The sequence below is a fragment of the Onychomys torridus genome, chromosome 3, assembly GCF_903995425.1.
Source record: "Onychomys torridus chromosome 3, mOncTor1.1, whole genome shotgun sequence".
Lineage (NCBI taxonomy): Eukaryota > Metazoa > Chordata > Mammalia > Rodentia > Cricetidae > Onychomys > Onychomys torridus.
In genome coordinates this window covers 128846567-128864931 of record NC_050445.1, presented here as the reverse complement: position 1 = coordinate 128864931, position 18365 = coordinate 128846567, and the positions used below count along the sequence as shown (strand labels likewise).

General features: G+C 38.3%; 1 gene segment (V, D, J or C); it reads right to left on the bottom strand.

Annotated features, from left to right (window-relative positions):
* Positions 1–16605: 16605 nt before the first annotated feature.
* LOC118580170 lies at positions 16606–17473 on the bottom strand. The segment is given in 2 exon segments: positions 16606–17048; positions 17420–17473. Coding segments are annotated over 2 exon segments (492 nt in total).
* Between the last annotated feature and the right edge of the window lie 892 nt (positions 17474–18365).

Here is an 18365-nt window from a genome sequence, read left to right as displayed (position 1 = left end):
GATATGCTCCTTTGTCTCTCTGATGTTTCAGCATTTACCCTATATCTGACTCTGGGTTTTTATTATTAAGACCAATTCGTATTAGTACTATAGGTCTGCTCAAGAATAGACTTGACAACAATGGTATGGATAGAGGAGGGATCAGGGCCTTTGCACTCATTGCTGTGCTATCTGGGAGAGGATAGGACATTGTCTATATCTTCATACCCACTGACCCCAATCATACCATAGATATGGGCCTGAGTAAAACAATTCACTAAACAAAGTATCATCAAACTGCAGAGTGACTCACAAAGATTTGGGGAGGAGTATGATAGGGATGGTTGGAGATTAAAGAAGGTAGGGGAGGAGAACATTCAGAATACATTATAGACACAAAATTGTGTAACATGTTAGTCAATTATTTTTCTTTAAAAATTTTTCTTTATTTAAGTGAAAATAAAAATAAACAAAAATACACAAATTGTGAGAGATGCTGCAATATGTACTAAGTATACACAGTTTTAAAAAATTATATTTTTATATGTTCAGGTGTTCTGCCTGCATGTATGTTTCATTAGTGCTGGATGCCCACAGAAGCTAGAAGAAATCTTTTGATAATACAATGAAGAAGAAAGATTTTAGGATAGGCCACAAAATTTAATCACAGGTGATTAGAACACAAAACTTGCTGAACCAACCTGCAATTGTCAAATCTCACTTTGTTCCTTAGGATTCTTTGCCATCTTCTGAAAGCCATTTTGCTGAAGTGTGGCTACATGAGCAGACTTCACATTTCCCAAGTACACAATGTGATGAGTTTGGAGGACAATGTATGTACTCATGAAGCCATCACTACAGTCAATACTGGAGTCCATACCATAGTTACAAAGGATTCCTGTGCTCACATTCATGCTGCTATTCCCTTACTTATTCATTTTCCTAATCAAACAAAAATTCTCCCTTTAATTTAAAGATAACATTCATTTGAGATTCATCTGATGAGAATTCTCTGTTTAAATCTGTACCCCTCTTTTAAATTTTATTATTTGGTATTGGTGAAATTAAGGCCATTCCACATAGTTAAAAGGGAGGTTTATTTTGTGGGGTAATGTAGTTAGAGTTTTCCTGCCTAGCCAAGTCAGGACAAATCTCTCTCACCTGCCAGTCCCATGGTTGCTCAGACCCAACCAAGTAAACACACAGAAACTTACATTGTTTAGAAACTGTATGGCTGTGGCAGGCTTCTTGTTACCTACTTCTTCTATCTTAAATTAACCCATTTCTATTTATCTATACCTTGCCACATGGCTTGTGGCTTACCAGTGTCTTTACATGTTGTTTTTCATGGCGGCAGCTGGAGGTGTCTCTCTCCAACCTTCTACTTCCCAGAATTCTCTGCTCTCTTGTCCCACCTATACTTCCTGCCTGGCCACTGGCCAATCAGAACTTTATTTACACAGAGCAATAGCCACAGCAGGGTAATTTACAAATGAAGGGATAGGTTGCAGGATCTGGGAAACATATGGCACAGTCTGGAGGTGTTCTCTGGAGAACTCTGCTCAGTCTACCTCCAGCATCCAGGGTCCCGGAAACAAGAGAGGCCTCTCCTCTGGATCCTGGGTCTTCAGCCTCCTCCCTCAGCCCTGCCTTGTGGGTGTGACCATTACCAAAGCCTCAGTGGGGCTTGGAACTTCCAGGCCAAGGCTAGGATGGCTACCCACTACAGAGTCCAGATATGGTGATGAGGAATTTGTCCATGTATTCAACTCTGAAGCAGTGTAGTTTGGGACAGTTTGGGTACCCAGATTCCCTATCATCAAGATTAGCCATAACAATAATCGGCCACAGCTACTAGTTTGAATTTATGTGGAATGGCTTTATTTCTAAGCCACCATCATGGAATTCAAATATTACACTTGAAGTTAATGTTTAAAAAATGTCTCTATTTTGTTTTTTTTTTTTTCTTCAGTATAGTAAATTTTATTTTAGTTACCCTTTGCATTATCTCTATGAGGTTCTGTATTATTTCCTCACACAGTCCTTTCAAAATACCAAGCTACAGGGAAGAATAGTCAATCTTCTTTGGAAGAAGAATTGTCAACTCCAACTACCAGACCACTCAACACAAATACCCATTACTCAAATTCAATAGCAATAACCAATAAGCCCACAGACTAGCACTTCAAATACATTTTTTAGTATTATTTTACTAATTGGTGAATAATATTTCATTTTCTCCTATTATTATGTGTAGCCCTACATATTCAAGATCTCATTGTGACGTTAACTTTTTTCTTTCTTTTTCTTTTCTTTTTCCAGAAACAGGGTTTCTCTGTGTAGCTTTGCACCTTTCCTGGATCTTGGTTGGTAGACCAGGCTGGCCTCGAACTCACTAAGAGCTGCCTGCCTCTGCATCCCAAGCACTGGGATTAACGGCATGCACCACTACTGCCCAGCTTTCTTACTATTTTATTAAGAAAAACATTTAGTCATTTTACATACCAATCAAAGATATCCCACTACCCTCCTCCCATCCCTCCTGCCCTCCCCCTCTCAACCCACACCCATTCCCTTCTAGCATTAACTTTTAAGGCTTTCCTTTCTCTATTTTCCTCTTGGTATTTGGTCAACAACACAAAGCGACAGCCTACAGAATGGGAAAAGGTCTTCACCAACCCCACATCTGACAGAGGGCTGATATCCAGAATATATAAAGAACTCAAGAAATTAGACATCAAAATGCCCAATAGTCCAATTAAGAAATGAGCTATAGAACTAAACAGAGAATTCTCAACAGAGGAAACTCAAATGGCTGAAAGACATTTAAGGAAATGCTCAACATCCCTAATTATCCGGGAAATGCAAATCAAAACGACTCTGAGATACCACCTTACACATTGTCAGAGTGGCTAAGATCAAAAACACAGAAGACAGCTTATGCTGGAGAGGATGTGGAGCAAGGGGAACTCTCCTTCACTGCTGGTGGGAATGCAATCTTGTATAGCCACTTTGGAAATTATTATGGCACTTCTTTAGAAAATTGGGCATTTCTTTCCAAGACCCAGCTGTAGCACTCTTGGGCATATACACAAGGAATGCTCAATCATACCACAAGGGTATTTGCTCAGCTATGTTCATAGCAGCATTGTTTGTAATAGCCAGAACCTGGAAACAACCTAGATGCCCTTCAACTGAAGAATGCATAAAGAAAATATTGTTCATATACACAATGGAGTACTACTCAGCAGAGAAAATCAATGACATCATGACATTTGCAGGCAAATGGATGGATCTAGAAAAAATCATCCTGAGTGAGGTAACCTAGACTCAGAAAGACAAACATGGTATGTTATCACTCATAGTAGGATACTAGATGTAAAACAAAGATGACTAGACTGCTACACAACTCTAGGGAGGCTACCTAGAAAATGGGACCCTAGAAAAGACACAGGGATTGCCCAATGACAGAGAAATGGATGAGATCTACATGAACAACCTGGACAACAGTGGGAGTAATGAAGGGCAGGGTTTGAGGGAAAGAAAGCTTAGAGGAGCAGGAGATCCCAGCTGGACCAAGAACAGAAAGGGAAAACAAGGAATAGCAGACCATGATAAATGAAGACCACATGAGAACAGGAAGAAGCAAAGTGCTAGAGAAGTACCCAGAATTCCACAATGATACATCCACTGTAAACTACTCGCAATGGTCGAGAGAAAGGCGGATCTGACCTAGTCTAGTGTTTAGATGGCCAAACACCCTAAGGTCATGCTGGAACTCTCATCCAATAACTGATGGAAGTGGATGCAGAGATCCTCAGCCAGGCCCCTGGTGAAGCTCCAGGAGTCCAATTGTTGAGAAAGAGGAGGGACTGTAAGAGTGTGAATTGTTGAGACCAAGATTGGAAAACACAGGGTCAAATAGCCAAACTAATAGAAACATATGAATTATGAACCAAAAGCTGTGGAGCCCCCAACTGGATCAGGCCCTCTGGATAAGTAAGACAATTGAATAGCTTGAACTGTTAGGAAGGCACCCAGGAAGTGGGACTGGGACCTATCCTTAGTGCATGAGCTGCCTGTTTGGAACCTTGGGCTTACACAGGGACTCTTTGCTCAGCCTGGAAGGAGGGGACTGGACCTGCCTGTACTGAATCCACCAGGTTTAAATGAATCCCCAGGGGAGTCTTGGCTCTGAAGGAGATAGGAATGGAGGGGAGGGGCTGGTGAGAGGTGAGGGCAGGGGCATGAGGGAGGAGGACAGGGGAACCCATGGCTGATGTGTAAAATTAAAACACAAATATAATAAATTAAAAAAGGAGAAAAAAAAGCATGCACCACCACCAGGCTTTTTTTTTTTTTAATCTTTTAGCAGTTTGCTTATTCAGTAAGGAAACCTCAGGCATATTCCATAACATGAGAATAGTTTCAGGCAATAAAATCCGCAGTACTAACCCATGAATCTCCTAGTGCACACAGTAGCCAGAGACAGGAGCCACTTTCCCAGTATTCCTTTATTTTCTGTGTCATGTTTTGTCTTGTCAGCCTGTAGGAAGTGCCTTGTCATAAGAACTTTCTCAGGGAATTCTGACAGGTCATATACCAGTCTCTCTGCACCACAGTCTTGTAGTGTACTGTATATGTTTTGGTTCAACAGAAATGTGTAAACACTTCACCACTTCTACTTCAGAGTCACAAAACCCGGCAAAGTGCAAAGAAGTAAAGGCACAGATACTCCTCCACCCCATGAAGTTGATGTTTCTGAACACTAAACATTCATTCACTGTAATACTTCTGATTTTTGGTACTCTAACTTATTTATAGGACATGACAATGACAAAATGCTTATGCACTCTGAGGAAATTCTTATTACCTTCACTTAGGTACTATTACTGATAACTCCAAGTAAATAAATGTGCCCATTGTTTATGCTAGAGTCCAATGATAAAACTACTACTTCTATGAAAAACTAACCACAGTTCAGTACAATAACACTCCCAATATGGGTAATTCTTACATTCACAGTATTGGCTGAGCTAGCACATACTTAGGTAAGGTTTACAAACATCTCACAGTATTCCAAGGCTGAATTCTACCTTTATTTCACTGTGAAGTATTGTGGGGATTAGCAAGGCAACTCCACATAGTTAAAAAGGAGGTTTATTTTGGGGTAACTCACAGCCAGTAAAGGCATTGGTTACATGATCTGGGAGAAGTAAGGTGTAGCCCAGAGTTCTCTAGAGAACTCTTCTCGGTCTAGCATCCAGCATCCAGAGTCAAGAGGAACCAAGAGGGCCTGCAGGTCCAGATCTCAGTTCTTAAGGACTCCTGTCTTGGCCCCACCCCAGGGGCAAGTCATAAGTAGGTTTGTCACTTACCAGAAGCCTCATTAGGGGTAGTACTTCCAGATTGAAGCTGGAACAGCTACCCACTAAAGTGAAGAGCTATTGGTTCATGTTCTATGAGAATGACACAGTATTGCTCTAAAAGTGCAATAGGCAGTATTGTGATTCTTAAGGAACTTCACACAGTACAGACCTTTTCTATGCATTCTCCTTACTTAAAAATATGGTCTTGACTGATTAATGGCTCAAGTGAAATGTTGCATGTTCAAAACTTAACCTGTTGAACTGACATCTCCTGATTTTGGCTGATTCATAATCAGGACTTCTAGGTAATGTGACACATCAATCAATGTTATGTCCTGGGTAAGGTGTGCCTATTCAGCACTCTGAGTAATTCTCAGTGGTAAGATATGCAAGATATAATACACATATACACAAAATCTGAAAGATAGCAGAACGTTTTGATATTTAGCCTTCTGAAATTCTTTTTCAATGGGACAGGCCTATGGAATTTATATTATGTACCACTGCCTAAAGGATGCAAGTCTATGATATCTGAGGCCTTGCACATTTTAATTCATCAAGTTAAAATTACATAATTACCATTATCATGGTGTATTTTGGGATACTTTATGGAATGATCAGATAATCAAAGATTTATCAGCATTCAGTGTGAGAAACAGGAAGGGATTCCACAAAACTATTCACCAAGACAAAGTGTGTAAAATGCTGTGCTTTCAGACAGCTGCCACTTTCTCAAAGACCTGAAGTAGATTGTTCCCACTGCTAACTTGTGTAACAGAAATCAAGCTTGAATGTCCCTTAAGCATGGACATTTTATCAAGTTACCAGGCATGTGGTCTGCACATTCACATTCTGAAAACTTAAATTAAATAAACTCAAGGAATATTGGAGAAGAATGAGAGGAAGGATTGTATGAGCCAGAAGGGTCAAGGACAGGGAGAGAACATATCCCACAGAATCTACTAAACAGGGCTCATAGTAGATCACAGAGACTGAAACAGCAATACCAGAGCCTGCATGGGTCTGCTAGGACTTCTGCATGTATGTTGTGGTTGTTTAGATTGAGGTATCTGGGAGAATCCTAACTGTGGGAGTTGGGGTGTCTCTGTTTTACCTGACCTTGGGACTTTCTCCCTCCTACTGGGTTGCCTTGTCCAGCTTTGATACATGGGTTTGTGCCTAGTCTTTAGCATCTTGTTATGCCATGTTCAGTTTATATCCCTAGGAGGACTGTTTTTTTTTTCTCAAATTAAACAGAGGAGCAGTGGATCTAAGAGAGATGGGAGGTGTGAAGAAGGCAATGGGAGGAGTGGAAGGAAGGGAAACTGAGGTTGGAATGTATGGTAGGAGAGATGAATAAATAAAAATTAAAAAAAAAAAAAAGATAGAACCAATGAATGCAGGATCATTTACATAGGATTCAAGTCACAGAAAATTTGTAGATGGCAGAATAACAGCACAATGCACAATACCTCCCTCTCAGCCAATGGTCAATAATTTATGTCTCAATGTAGGTTATACATCATAATTATATGAACAATTTAGATAGTTTAATTCATTTTCATTGCTCTTATAGATGAAAGTCTGAACCATAAAAATCAATTTGTAAAAAGTAAGTAAGTAAATAAATAAATAAACAAGCAAATAAATAAATAATGAGGCAGTAATGCTCCTAAAGACCATGTGACCAGCATTGGAGATTTTGTCCTGGTGTTTTAGTTAATGAACAACTTTTGACTAATTTATTTTAACATTTATTTGAGTCCAATTTAGTTGACAAACATTTCTTTCTACATGACAGCATAATGTGTTATAATATGACCTTTCTTTTTAGAGAGATATTTTAATATTTCTTAAATATTGTTTTCTCTGGAATATGTAATAATCTAGGCTTTACCTAAAAACCTGTTATTCTAGTTTTCAATAGTCTACATGACACAATGGCATAGGATGGTTAAGTGACATAGTAATAATTAGAGTCCCTTTGGAGTCTTTAATTTAGCGTTTGGATGAAAATGTATTTGGTGTTTGAGATGGGGGATTGGATCCATGGGAATAGATGGAGAACCAGTAGCATTATTTCTAGGGCATTGCATCTATATATCCATAGGCCATTCTCTTTAAAAATTTTTATTCCTCTAGTATCTGTATGTATGCATATGTGCATATACCTACCATGTTACAGGAATGCCCATAGGACAAATGAGTTAGCTGATTTTGTTAGTTGTGTGGATCAACCCTAGGTGCTGAGGATTGGAGTCAATTTCCTTTGCCAGCTGACCAATGTTAATTGCCCATCACAGGGAATTCTTCATACTTTGACTTATATGGCATAGATATACAATGATAATTTGCAATAGGAGATTTAATAGTAATAGATTATGTAAACTTGCAATGAGGAACTTCGTATTTATACTCTTTGGGAAAAACTTTTCACCACGTGTAAATGGTACCTTCCACAATGACCATTATTCAGCATCCTGCAATTCTACTACAATGCAATACTTTTTATTTTGATACATTTACCCCAGACATAGAAGACAATTTTTTTATTATTTTTCCAACATAAGTGTCCTCCTGCACTAAACAGGGCATTTGCATATTGCTCACAAGGGAGAACCTTCCAATGCAAGCCTGAGATAAAAGCTCAACTGTTCTATTGCCTTGACTTATCACCTTGTTTAATTCCTCTTCTCAGTATGAGGCTCTGCATTTAGTTGCAGGAACTACTAATGATTTGGGCTTCTTGTAATCACAAAGGGAGATGAGAAGGGATAATGGGAAGAAATGTGAGCACTGGGCTCCTCTCTCTACAAATAAGATAAGATGTTAGTTCCTCTCTTCTAAGATGGGCTTGGGAAATTTAAATCTCTCTCTCTCTCTCTCTCTCTCTCTCTCTCTCTCTCTCTCTCTCTCTCTCTCTCTGTGTGTGTGTGTGTGTGTGTGTGTGTGTGTGTGTGTGTGTGTGTGTGTGTGTGTTTGGGGGGCGGTAATTCTGACATAATACCATCAGGTGGTGTAGGTATTATGGTGATGTCTAGATTCACTTTAGGTTCCTCAAATTAAATTTTTGATAAAAATATGTTTGATGCAAAAACAAAAAGTAGCAACCCAAAATACATGATCCCCCTCAAAATAAAACAATGAAAATCATAGATTAGTGATAACCAATAATTATAATCTAAAATTAATGTATGACTTTGTACTTCCTGACAAAAGCAAAAGGTAGCCACATTCTTCACCAAAATATCCTAAAACCTGTCTCTAGGCCTCATATTATTGTACTTCTCCCCTGAGACCAGTTGAGCCAGGCACCTCCAGTTCAAATCACACTCAGCACCATCATCTTCCATGTTCTACTAGGGTGCCACATTAAGCAGCACATAAAGAGTAGACAAATTTGTAAACAGTCATTAAATAAGAAACACAGAGCCAAATACATAGGGAATAGACAAAGAGTTCAGAGCAATATCCAAGACTAGCTTTAGCTTATCACCAGCAGCAGCTTCCTTGAAGAGAGCTTCTTGCTATCTGACTTGTGTTTTTATTACCTTTCTGTTCTGACTTTTCATTGGCTCTAAGCCCAGTCACATGACTTCCTGCCTGTCTATACAGACCTCCAGGTCACTATGGTTGGTACTGGGATTAAAGGCTTGTGTCACTGTGCATGGCTGTGTCCTTGACCACACATGTGGTCTGTCTGTCATGTGATTGGATTAAGGGCATGGACTACCACAGCCTGACTCCTGTTTATGGCTCAATTTGACCTCTGATCTCCAGGGAATTTATTTATTAACATACAAATAAAATCACATTTCAGCACAAATAAAATATCACCACAATAAAGTGTTCAACTATCTCCTGATCCATATTCCCAACATCCATATTCCTTCAAATAAAAGCATGGTCAGGCCTATCACTGCAATACTCTAGTCCCTGATAACAAATTCAATCTTAGAGTTTCTATTGCTGTGAACAGACACCATGACCCATGGCAAGTCTTACAAAGGAAAATAATTAATGGGGCAACATACAGTTCAGAGTTTCAGTCCATTATCACCATAGAAGCATACAGGCATACATGGTACTAGAGAAGGAGCTGAGATTTTACAATCTGATTTGCAGGCAAGAGGAAGTGGTCTAAACTACTGGGTGTGGCTTGAGCATATATGCGACCTCAAATCCGACCTCCACAGTGACAGACCTTCTTCCAACATGGCCACATGAAGTCTAACAAAGCATGTCCACCTAATAGTGTCACTCTTTTGGAGACTACTTTCTTTAGAACCACCACAGGAAACATAAACACTTACAATTACAACTCAAAATTTAGAGAAAATTTTGCAAAACAATAATGTATGAACTGTGAATACTACTTGTTCAAAGACAGAAATGTAAAAAATATGGGGTTAGAATAGAAGAAATATGCAACACAGAATGAGTGGAGATAAAGGTAAACTGAAAGGAAATGTGAAAAGAAAAGAGAACAAAGATTTCTGTTGCAGCTAAATTAAGAATAAACTGGTAAAGACAAAAGGAAAACAAAAAAATATATTTAAGACTAGACAGGATTTCTTAAATAATAAAAATTAATGTTCTGGTTTCTTCCTGTAGGAAAAGCAATGAAGTGGCTGAGTGGGAAGACTGCTAACTCAGGGTCAACCTGGGCACTAAAGTGAAAGTTTATATTTAAAGTTTTATTCTTTTTCTTTCTTTCTTTCTTGCTTTCTTTCTTTTTTTTAAGTTTCCTGCATCTTCACAGCAAAAAATTGTCACATCTACCCTCAATTCTTCCCATTGTTTATATCTGTATAATACAACTGCACTCCCAAATTTCCTCACCTCTTTCTCTTTATAATCCACTAAATCCTGTTAGTGCTCCCCATATGTACAATAAGTGGAGCCATCTACTGGAGCATGGTAATCCTAGTGTCCATATCCTCTAAAAAGGGTGATTCTGCCTTTCCAGCATGTACCACACCTACAAATGTAGTGTCAGTCCTGGAGATTGTCCCCCTCCTCCAATTCTATGACAGTACTTTGAATGCCATGAATTTGTGTAGGGCTTGTGAGATAAGCACTGCTACCATGAGGTCATAATTGCAATAGCCACATCCTGTCCAGAAACAACATTTCACAGTACTCCTCTCATTTTTCTGGCTTTTATATTTGTTCTGCCCCTATTCCAAGGCAGTGTCTGAGTCTTGGGTTGGGGGTTTAATTTAGATGTTTCATTTTCACCCAAGAACTCAGTTTCTTAGCCTACTCATCATTCTCACTAGTCACATATTTCTCCACTGACATTAAGTCCCATACAGACAGGAGCTTCATTGACCAAAGTAGACAGACACAGACAAACCACATGCCTGGAGAGTTGTACATTTGCACATACATAGTATTTTCCCTCATCTCGCACCAAAAGGGTATTTTGTTTAGCTAGTGTCCTTCACTAGAAGCTACTTGGTTCATACCACCTGATTTCCTCATGTCCTGTGTCCAAAGCATGTACTGAATTAATCAATAGGGTCATACTCTCAAGTTTTGTTGGGAATCCAAGATCAGTAGCCTTTATTATATGAAAGGTTTCCATGTTCAGATTATTTTACAGTTAAGACAGATTCTGTAAAGTATGTATATAATAGGATAAGCTCTAGGACACTTCTGTCAGCTCTTGTGAGAAGAAAACTCAAGAAACCATTTTCTCCATTCCAAGCTTGTTTTGAGCTAAAGAGAAGCAGAAAGCAGAAAACTGAAAAATAATATCCTATGTTGTTGACTGCTTGATATTGTATAACCAACCTGTGTGTGTATGGGTGATCTACTCCAGTTAAGACCTTTTCTCCCACTCTCAGAATTGCCCGAGTTACCTATAGTTATTTATTTAGGATGGAGTCCTCTCAAGATTTCCTAGCTCCATAATTTGTATGTCTGCTGGAGTCATCCTTGTTCAGTCCTTTTTAGTCAAGACCTCACTAGACATCATGGATATAGCCTCCCTGGCATTTCTAGGGAACTCTCTGAGACAACTTCCAGTTCATCCGGATGTTACAATCCTTCTACCTTGTCTGCAGTGATCCCTGAGCTTCAGGGGCAGCAATTGTGTTGAAAATGTATCATTTTGGACTGGATATCACCTGATCTCTGCATTTTTATCAGTTATGATTTTCTATATTTGTCTCTATCTGTTCCAAAGAGAGACTGCATTTTTATATACAACAGTATATTTTTTGAACAAGTTGTGCTTATGTATTTAGAAATATAAGGAAAAGGTGTCCATAAATCTGAGAAAGAGCAAGGAGGGTACATGGAAGTTTTAGAGGGAGGAAAAAGAAGTGGTAATTATCATTTGATTATGTTATAATTTCAAAACATAAAAATGATTATAAGAGAACCTAATATAATTCTTACATCCTACTCAAGGTCAAAGAGATGACATATATTACCAATAAAATAATAAAAGAGGTCCATATTTTAATATGAAAAACACTACTCAGATTGTTAGCCTTTATCCCTATAGAATTCTGTTTCCTTTCTGGGAAACCAAAAATATCAGTTATGCCAGGTTAGGGAATCTCAGGGAGGGCTATCCAGAGTATGTTCTGTTGGAGTTCAAATGATAGATATTTAGCACAGGCATTCTGTTTCCATTCTTCTTTACGTGTCATTTAAATGCCCAGTAGTCTATGGAACAAAGCAGTAAAGCTTACAGGATGACTTTCTTCTTCCTTATCTCATCCTAGCTACTGAGAATTGAGTGCCAATTAAATCCAGGATGTCATCTCATTTAAACAGATAAGCCACATGGACTTACTTCTTTGGAACAAATATTCACTCACTTACTCATCCATCCTTGAATATCTTAGAAAGAAGACGATATGCAAGCTGTAACAACTCATATGTCATTTTCAATAAAAGTCATCAACATTCATCTCCTAGCAACCTTTTTCTTGCTGTCCTCTATTATTTCATGGACTTCAAATTACTGGTGCTACATTCTTTGGTTCAGCTACATAATATTTTGCATTACAAGGCCTAGAAATTACTGCATTTTCAATAGCAACTTGATTTCAAATTGCAATTATTTACTAGTTAATATACCATGGTTTGTGGTATCACAATTCTCCCTTATTTCTGAGCAGCAGCAGCAATCTACAACTCAAAGGAAGCTACATAAATATAAGAGGAAACATTGTTATCTCAGTGTGCCATCCCTCTAAAACTACATAGGAAATTCTACAATTATTTATGTTGTTTTATTAAATGACTGCTACCAGTGTCATCATAAGTAAGTTCTACATTATTTTAGCTATGTGTAACCTCACTGTAACACAGGACTATGTAGTATCTATGAATACAGTCTTAATGTGCCCTTAAAATCGAATACACTTTAGACACATTTTCACCTTTGTCTAACACTTTCCCATTGATGTTTCTTTATTTTATGATGGGATGAATGGGAGGATATCTGTGTATGTGTCTGTCTGTGTGGACATTTTTCATCATTGTGCCTCAAACACCAGAAGGCAGAATAGCCCCAATCTTGACTTTTCAAAGACATTTTTTTCCTAAGCACACTATTATTTGGCAATGATCATTGTAAATGACTTTTCCTTTAGACTCCAAATTAGATATTGCCCCACCCTGCCTTTATTTTGGCAATCTTAACAGTAGAGACATCATGATATAGGCAGCCACATGGCTGGCAGCCATCATTTACTAAGGTTATAAAGATCTATTCAGATTCACAAAAGCAAACTTAGAGATTTACACCTAAGTGCTTATGTCTTTGCCAAGTGTTCAATAGCAAGCTTATAAATGGCTTGATGTGCTTAATAAATAAGGCATTTGATAAATATTAAAGGTGTACCTCAAGGATTTTATATTCAAGAATGTACCTTGCTCTGGCAGCTAAACTTTGTAATTTAATAATCACCTAGGTGATAGTCACCAGAAATTGAAATGTTCATATCTTGTGATGCAAAAGGACAATTACCTGGGCAAAGGGCTTGGAACAGCTTCTGATTCTGTGAGTCCTGACCCTTTGTGAGTGAAAAAAAGACAAAAAACAGAACAAATAAACTCCAACTTTCTACATGGGTAGCTTAAGACTACCTGTATGTCCAATGGTTGAATTGAGGTTCCTAACAATGATAAGACTGCACTTATGAAACAGAATTGGCAAAGTTGAGAACTAGTGACTTGGAGAATGGTTCTCCTTACTCAAGGTCAATTCAGGCTTAAGAATGTATGTCTAGCCTCACTGTCTTTGCTAAATTTGTTTAGCTTAAGCTATTTGGATAAACTGAGTCATATAAATATTTTATATTTATACTAAAAGGAACGTATGGCCCTTCCATTAACATATGGCTATTTTGTTTTGATTTCTTTACTGAACCTGTGTTTGATACTAAAAGTACTTCAGTTCAAATCATTGTTTTTAAGGCTACTTACTGTAGTCTGTTAGAGGACACAAGTAAATAGTCATCTTGTAAATAATCACATTCTTTAATTATAGTCATGCTAATTACTGATATAATAATTACAGAGTCCCTTGTATATGTTTTCAAGATTGAGTTTAAAACAGGTAACTAGAAACAAAGTTTGTTTATTCAGATATACCTGGACATCCCTCATACTTTAGAGATCTGCAGAATATGGCATTTAAAATGTTTATCTGATAGCTTATTATATCAGACATACTTCCAGATCCTAGTAGTGACCCAAGGCCTCCAAAGAAGATTATAAGGCACAACAATGTCTCCACCTGGATTATGGCAATGCTGACCACTGAGCAAGATGCCCTCATGCAGTACGTGCTGCCAGGAACTGGCACAGACTGTAAAGAAGCAGCAGAACACTGGAGAATTGACTGCACTCAGTTTGCCTAGACAAAGTAAGATTTGACTTTCCTGTGACCTTCTTCCACAGGAAAAATTCTCCTTTCAGGGCCTAAAAGACAAAGATTGATGCTGTTCTGATACTTGTGCCTCCAATGCTATATGGACTGGTCCCTGTCATTTATAGAATCAGACAGTGTTCAGTCTGCACTTAAATTCATGCTTCTCAGATCTCTGATGGTACTAATGGCTAGGCTAGCTATAACTTTGTCAGCTTGGCAGCATTAGACCACCAGATACTTCCATAAAGCTATAGCCAGCTGGTTAACTCATTTTTATGAAAAATTTTGACTAAGTCACAAAGGTTTAAATATGGGTCTGGGAAAAGGTTTAAAGATATGGAAGTCTATGCAAGTTTTGAGGATCTAAGAATACTTTAAGATACATAGAGTTTTGAGGATATGAATGCTTATAAGCTTTGAGGATCTCAGAAAATGATTTCCACATATAGATGCAAGTTGTGAAGATATAAATAAATGATTAAGATTATGAGAAATGATTTGGATTGCTCTCCACCTCTATGATATAAAAGTTCAGAGCCTAACATTTAATAAAGTTCTGATAAGCAGGTGGAGCAATAACTACTTACTGTTCAGTCACAAGCTCAGTATTTAAGAGTTATTTTTGTTATCATCTAAATATAAACTTAAAAGTGCTTCTTATCAGGCCAAAAAAATCTCTGTACAATTTATACCTGGCTCTCTAGACAGAAGGAAATTGCACAGGTTTTTAACATATATCTATAGTTCTTGCTAGGACTCAAAGGTATGAGTTCACTTCACCTGCTTTATCTGTGATAAGGATTTCAGTACAGACAGATTTTTATGTCATTTTGTAAGCTAAATCATACAGGCCTCAGAGGATAAAAAGAGTTATAAAATTTGGATCCACTTCACAGAGGTCAGAAATATTCCAGATAAGTACAGCTCAAATTGTCCCCACTTGTCTATTCCTAAAGGTGGTATTTTTCTCTCTCCTGGACTTGGGATTCCAGCCCTTCCCAATTAGTAATACTGTGGGCCTAAAATTCCAAATAAGGTTCATAAATTTTAACTTTTCTTCCTATTTTAAATTTGTCTCACCAGGTTTCTACTTGGCTGGCAGACAACTCGAAGCTTCAGTTCCTGACTACACTTCTCTAAATGACTGTGATCTCTGGACTTGCTAAAAGCTTATGTGGACTATGGTGATATTTTATTTGTGCTGACATGTGATTTTATTTGTATGTTAATAAATAACGTTGCCTGGGGGTCAGTGCTATTAGCAAGCCATAGCAGAATTCTGGCAGTGGTAGCACATGCCCTTAAACCCAATAACATCCAGGCAGATCTCTGTGTGTTCAAGGATACAGCCAGCATGTAGATACATGCCTTTAACCCCAATACCAACCATAGAAGACCTTGAGTTCTGTATAAACAGTCAGTGAGGAGGTCATGTGGTTGGGTTTCCAACCAATATGAAGCCAAAACATAAAGTCAATAAAAAGACAGACACACAGGGAGTGGTAGGTCTCTTTCTCAGGGGAAAGCCAGCAGTGGCAGTGGGTGGTTAAGAAGGCAGTTTTAGTCTCAGTTCTTAGCTACTGCTCTGACCTCTTGGGATTTTGTATTTTGTATTTTGCTCTGTGTTTCTTATTTAATGAGGCCATTACATGTACAGTAGGGTATGCAATATTTATAATATTAAATGTAATTTAAATGAAAACCATAAAATGTAGCAAATAAAATGATTACATCATGTGGTGGTTTGAATTGGAATGGTCCCCATAGGATCATAGATTTGAATGGTTAGTCATCAGAGAGTAGCACTATTTGAAAGATTTAGGAAATGTGGCCTTGTGGGAAGAATGATGACTGAAATTGGGCTTTGAGGTTTGAAAAGCCCAAATCAGGCCAAGTGGATTGCTCTTCATGGGGCCTACAGATCTGTATGTAGAATCCTCATCTACTTGTCCAGCACGATGTCTGCCTGTATGCCACCACTCTTCCCAACCTAACAAAGTACTAAATCTCTGAAACAGTAAACAAACACTGTTTGAATGCTTTTTTTTTTTTTTACAGGGCTTCCCATGGTCATGGTGTCTCTTCACAGCAATAGAACATTGACTAAAAAGTATACTCAAGGAGACAGTTTAATACAGGAATATGTATCAGTTCCTGACTGCTTTAATGGATAATTTTCAGTCAGAAAGGCAGACAAGTCCTGTAAAATCAAAATAGGTTTTCATTCAGCTTTTAAACCATTATTCCTGGTTGATGAGAGGGGACATGTTCACCATTTGCCTGAGACAAATGCAATATCATTGTTATTGCAGCTGATGAGGCCAGAAATGCATGACCAGTGAGGTGTAGCCATGATACTCATGCTCCAAGGCCCTCAGCTGCAATCAATGAGGAGTTCCCCAGCACTTCTCTCCCACAGAGATCTAACAGCTTTGGCAGCTTGACTGCCCTAAGCAAAGATGTTTTTGTTAGGGTCTGAATCACTGTGGAAGGATAATATGAACTTTGCATACAGTAATATACTCCCAAATCCTCAGGCTCCACTCTGCTGATCTTGAGTGTGAAGTCTGTGACTGACCCACTGCCACTGAACCTGTCTGGGACTCCAGAAAATCTGTTGGAAACCTTGTATATCAGGAGCTGTGGAGACTGGCCTGGCTTTTGCAGGAACCAGTTCAAATAGGTGTTTCCATTACTATGTACAACACTCTGACTAGACCTGCAGGAGATGGAGGCTTTATCTCCAAGGCTGACAGGCAGGGAGAGTGGAGTTTGGGTCATCACAATGTCACTTCTGGAAGCTGAAATAAAGACAGAGAAGTACAAAGTCATGAACAGACGTAGTTGATTTTTTAAAATTTATTTCAGTTTTGATGTTTATATTACATAACATGCTTTATACACTAAAATTTGCTTTTTAACAGATCAAGTGAACTAACAGCCCTAAGGGGCTTCTAGATGTTATTTAGACCATCCCAGTCCATATGTGACATAATCTTCATTGTAATACAGGTTCCTTTCCATCAGGGTCCTCCCAATCACAGATGTAAATCTCACTGGCACCATCCTGGAGGATAAGATCCATCTTCCCTACATGGACAGAACCCATGTGATCAGCAGTGAGAATCAGGGCTCATCCCCACTACCCATCCTCCTTTCTCAATGTTCTTACCAGGAATCCTGAGCAATAGCAACACCAACAGCACAACAGGAAACTTCATTGTGAGGAGACAGTCTCAGGAGACTGATCAGTCATTACAAGAGGACTACTTTTATCTCAGACTAGGAAGGGTGGGTCCTCCCTAGGGAGCAATATGCAAAGTCCTGGGTTAGTGCTGCAGTATAGGCAGAGGAAAGAGTTATGAGTATTTTCATGAAGGCTCCTCCTTCTTTACCAGAGTCAGAACAAAAGTTAAAATGGAGCAAAGCTGTTTCTGGTACAAGAGGGGTCTGCTGGTGCTTTTCTGATGAAGGAGGGTGAAGATGGAACACTGGTCTCCACAGTCTAACATAAAGACCTGGAGACATGAATAACAGAAATTCATGTTGTTAGTGTGTAGGGGGATTGAAAGTCCAAGATCAAGTACGAGTCATTGCACCTAGTGTTTTTGACTGTACTTCTAATTGGTCCCTTGATGTCTGGCTCTCACAGAACTTTTCCTGAAAGACTTTTTTGAGTGTGTAGCCTACTTTAAAAACAGTATTTTCTAATAGTTAACCATCTATCTGAAAAGACAGTTTATCTAATTTTGTAAGTTTAATTTATATTTTGCCATGCTGTTATAACAAGGATATTAGAGGTGTCTTTTGCTAAACACATTGAATCTTCACTTATACTCTCAGATGCCCAAAATGTGTTACTGTAAACAAGACAAAGCCTGTTATCTGTACTTTTGTTTTATGTTGATCTTTTTACTTTTGCTTCAGAGTTCTGCTCAGTTTTGCATATAACCATGCCAATCAGTAGAGGATTATATGTTAAATCAGGTAGCACAAGGCTGATTTTTCTTAACTTTACTTAACCTATTTTTTCTACTTTAGGACTGATGAAAATATTAGGATATTTTATTATTGAATTAGTTAGGGTTTTTAATTGCTGTGAAGAGGCACCATGACTA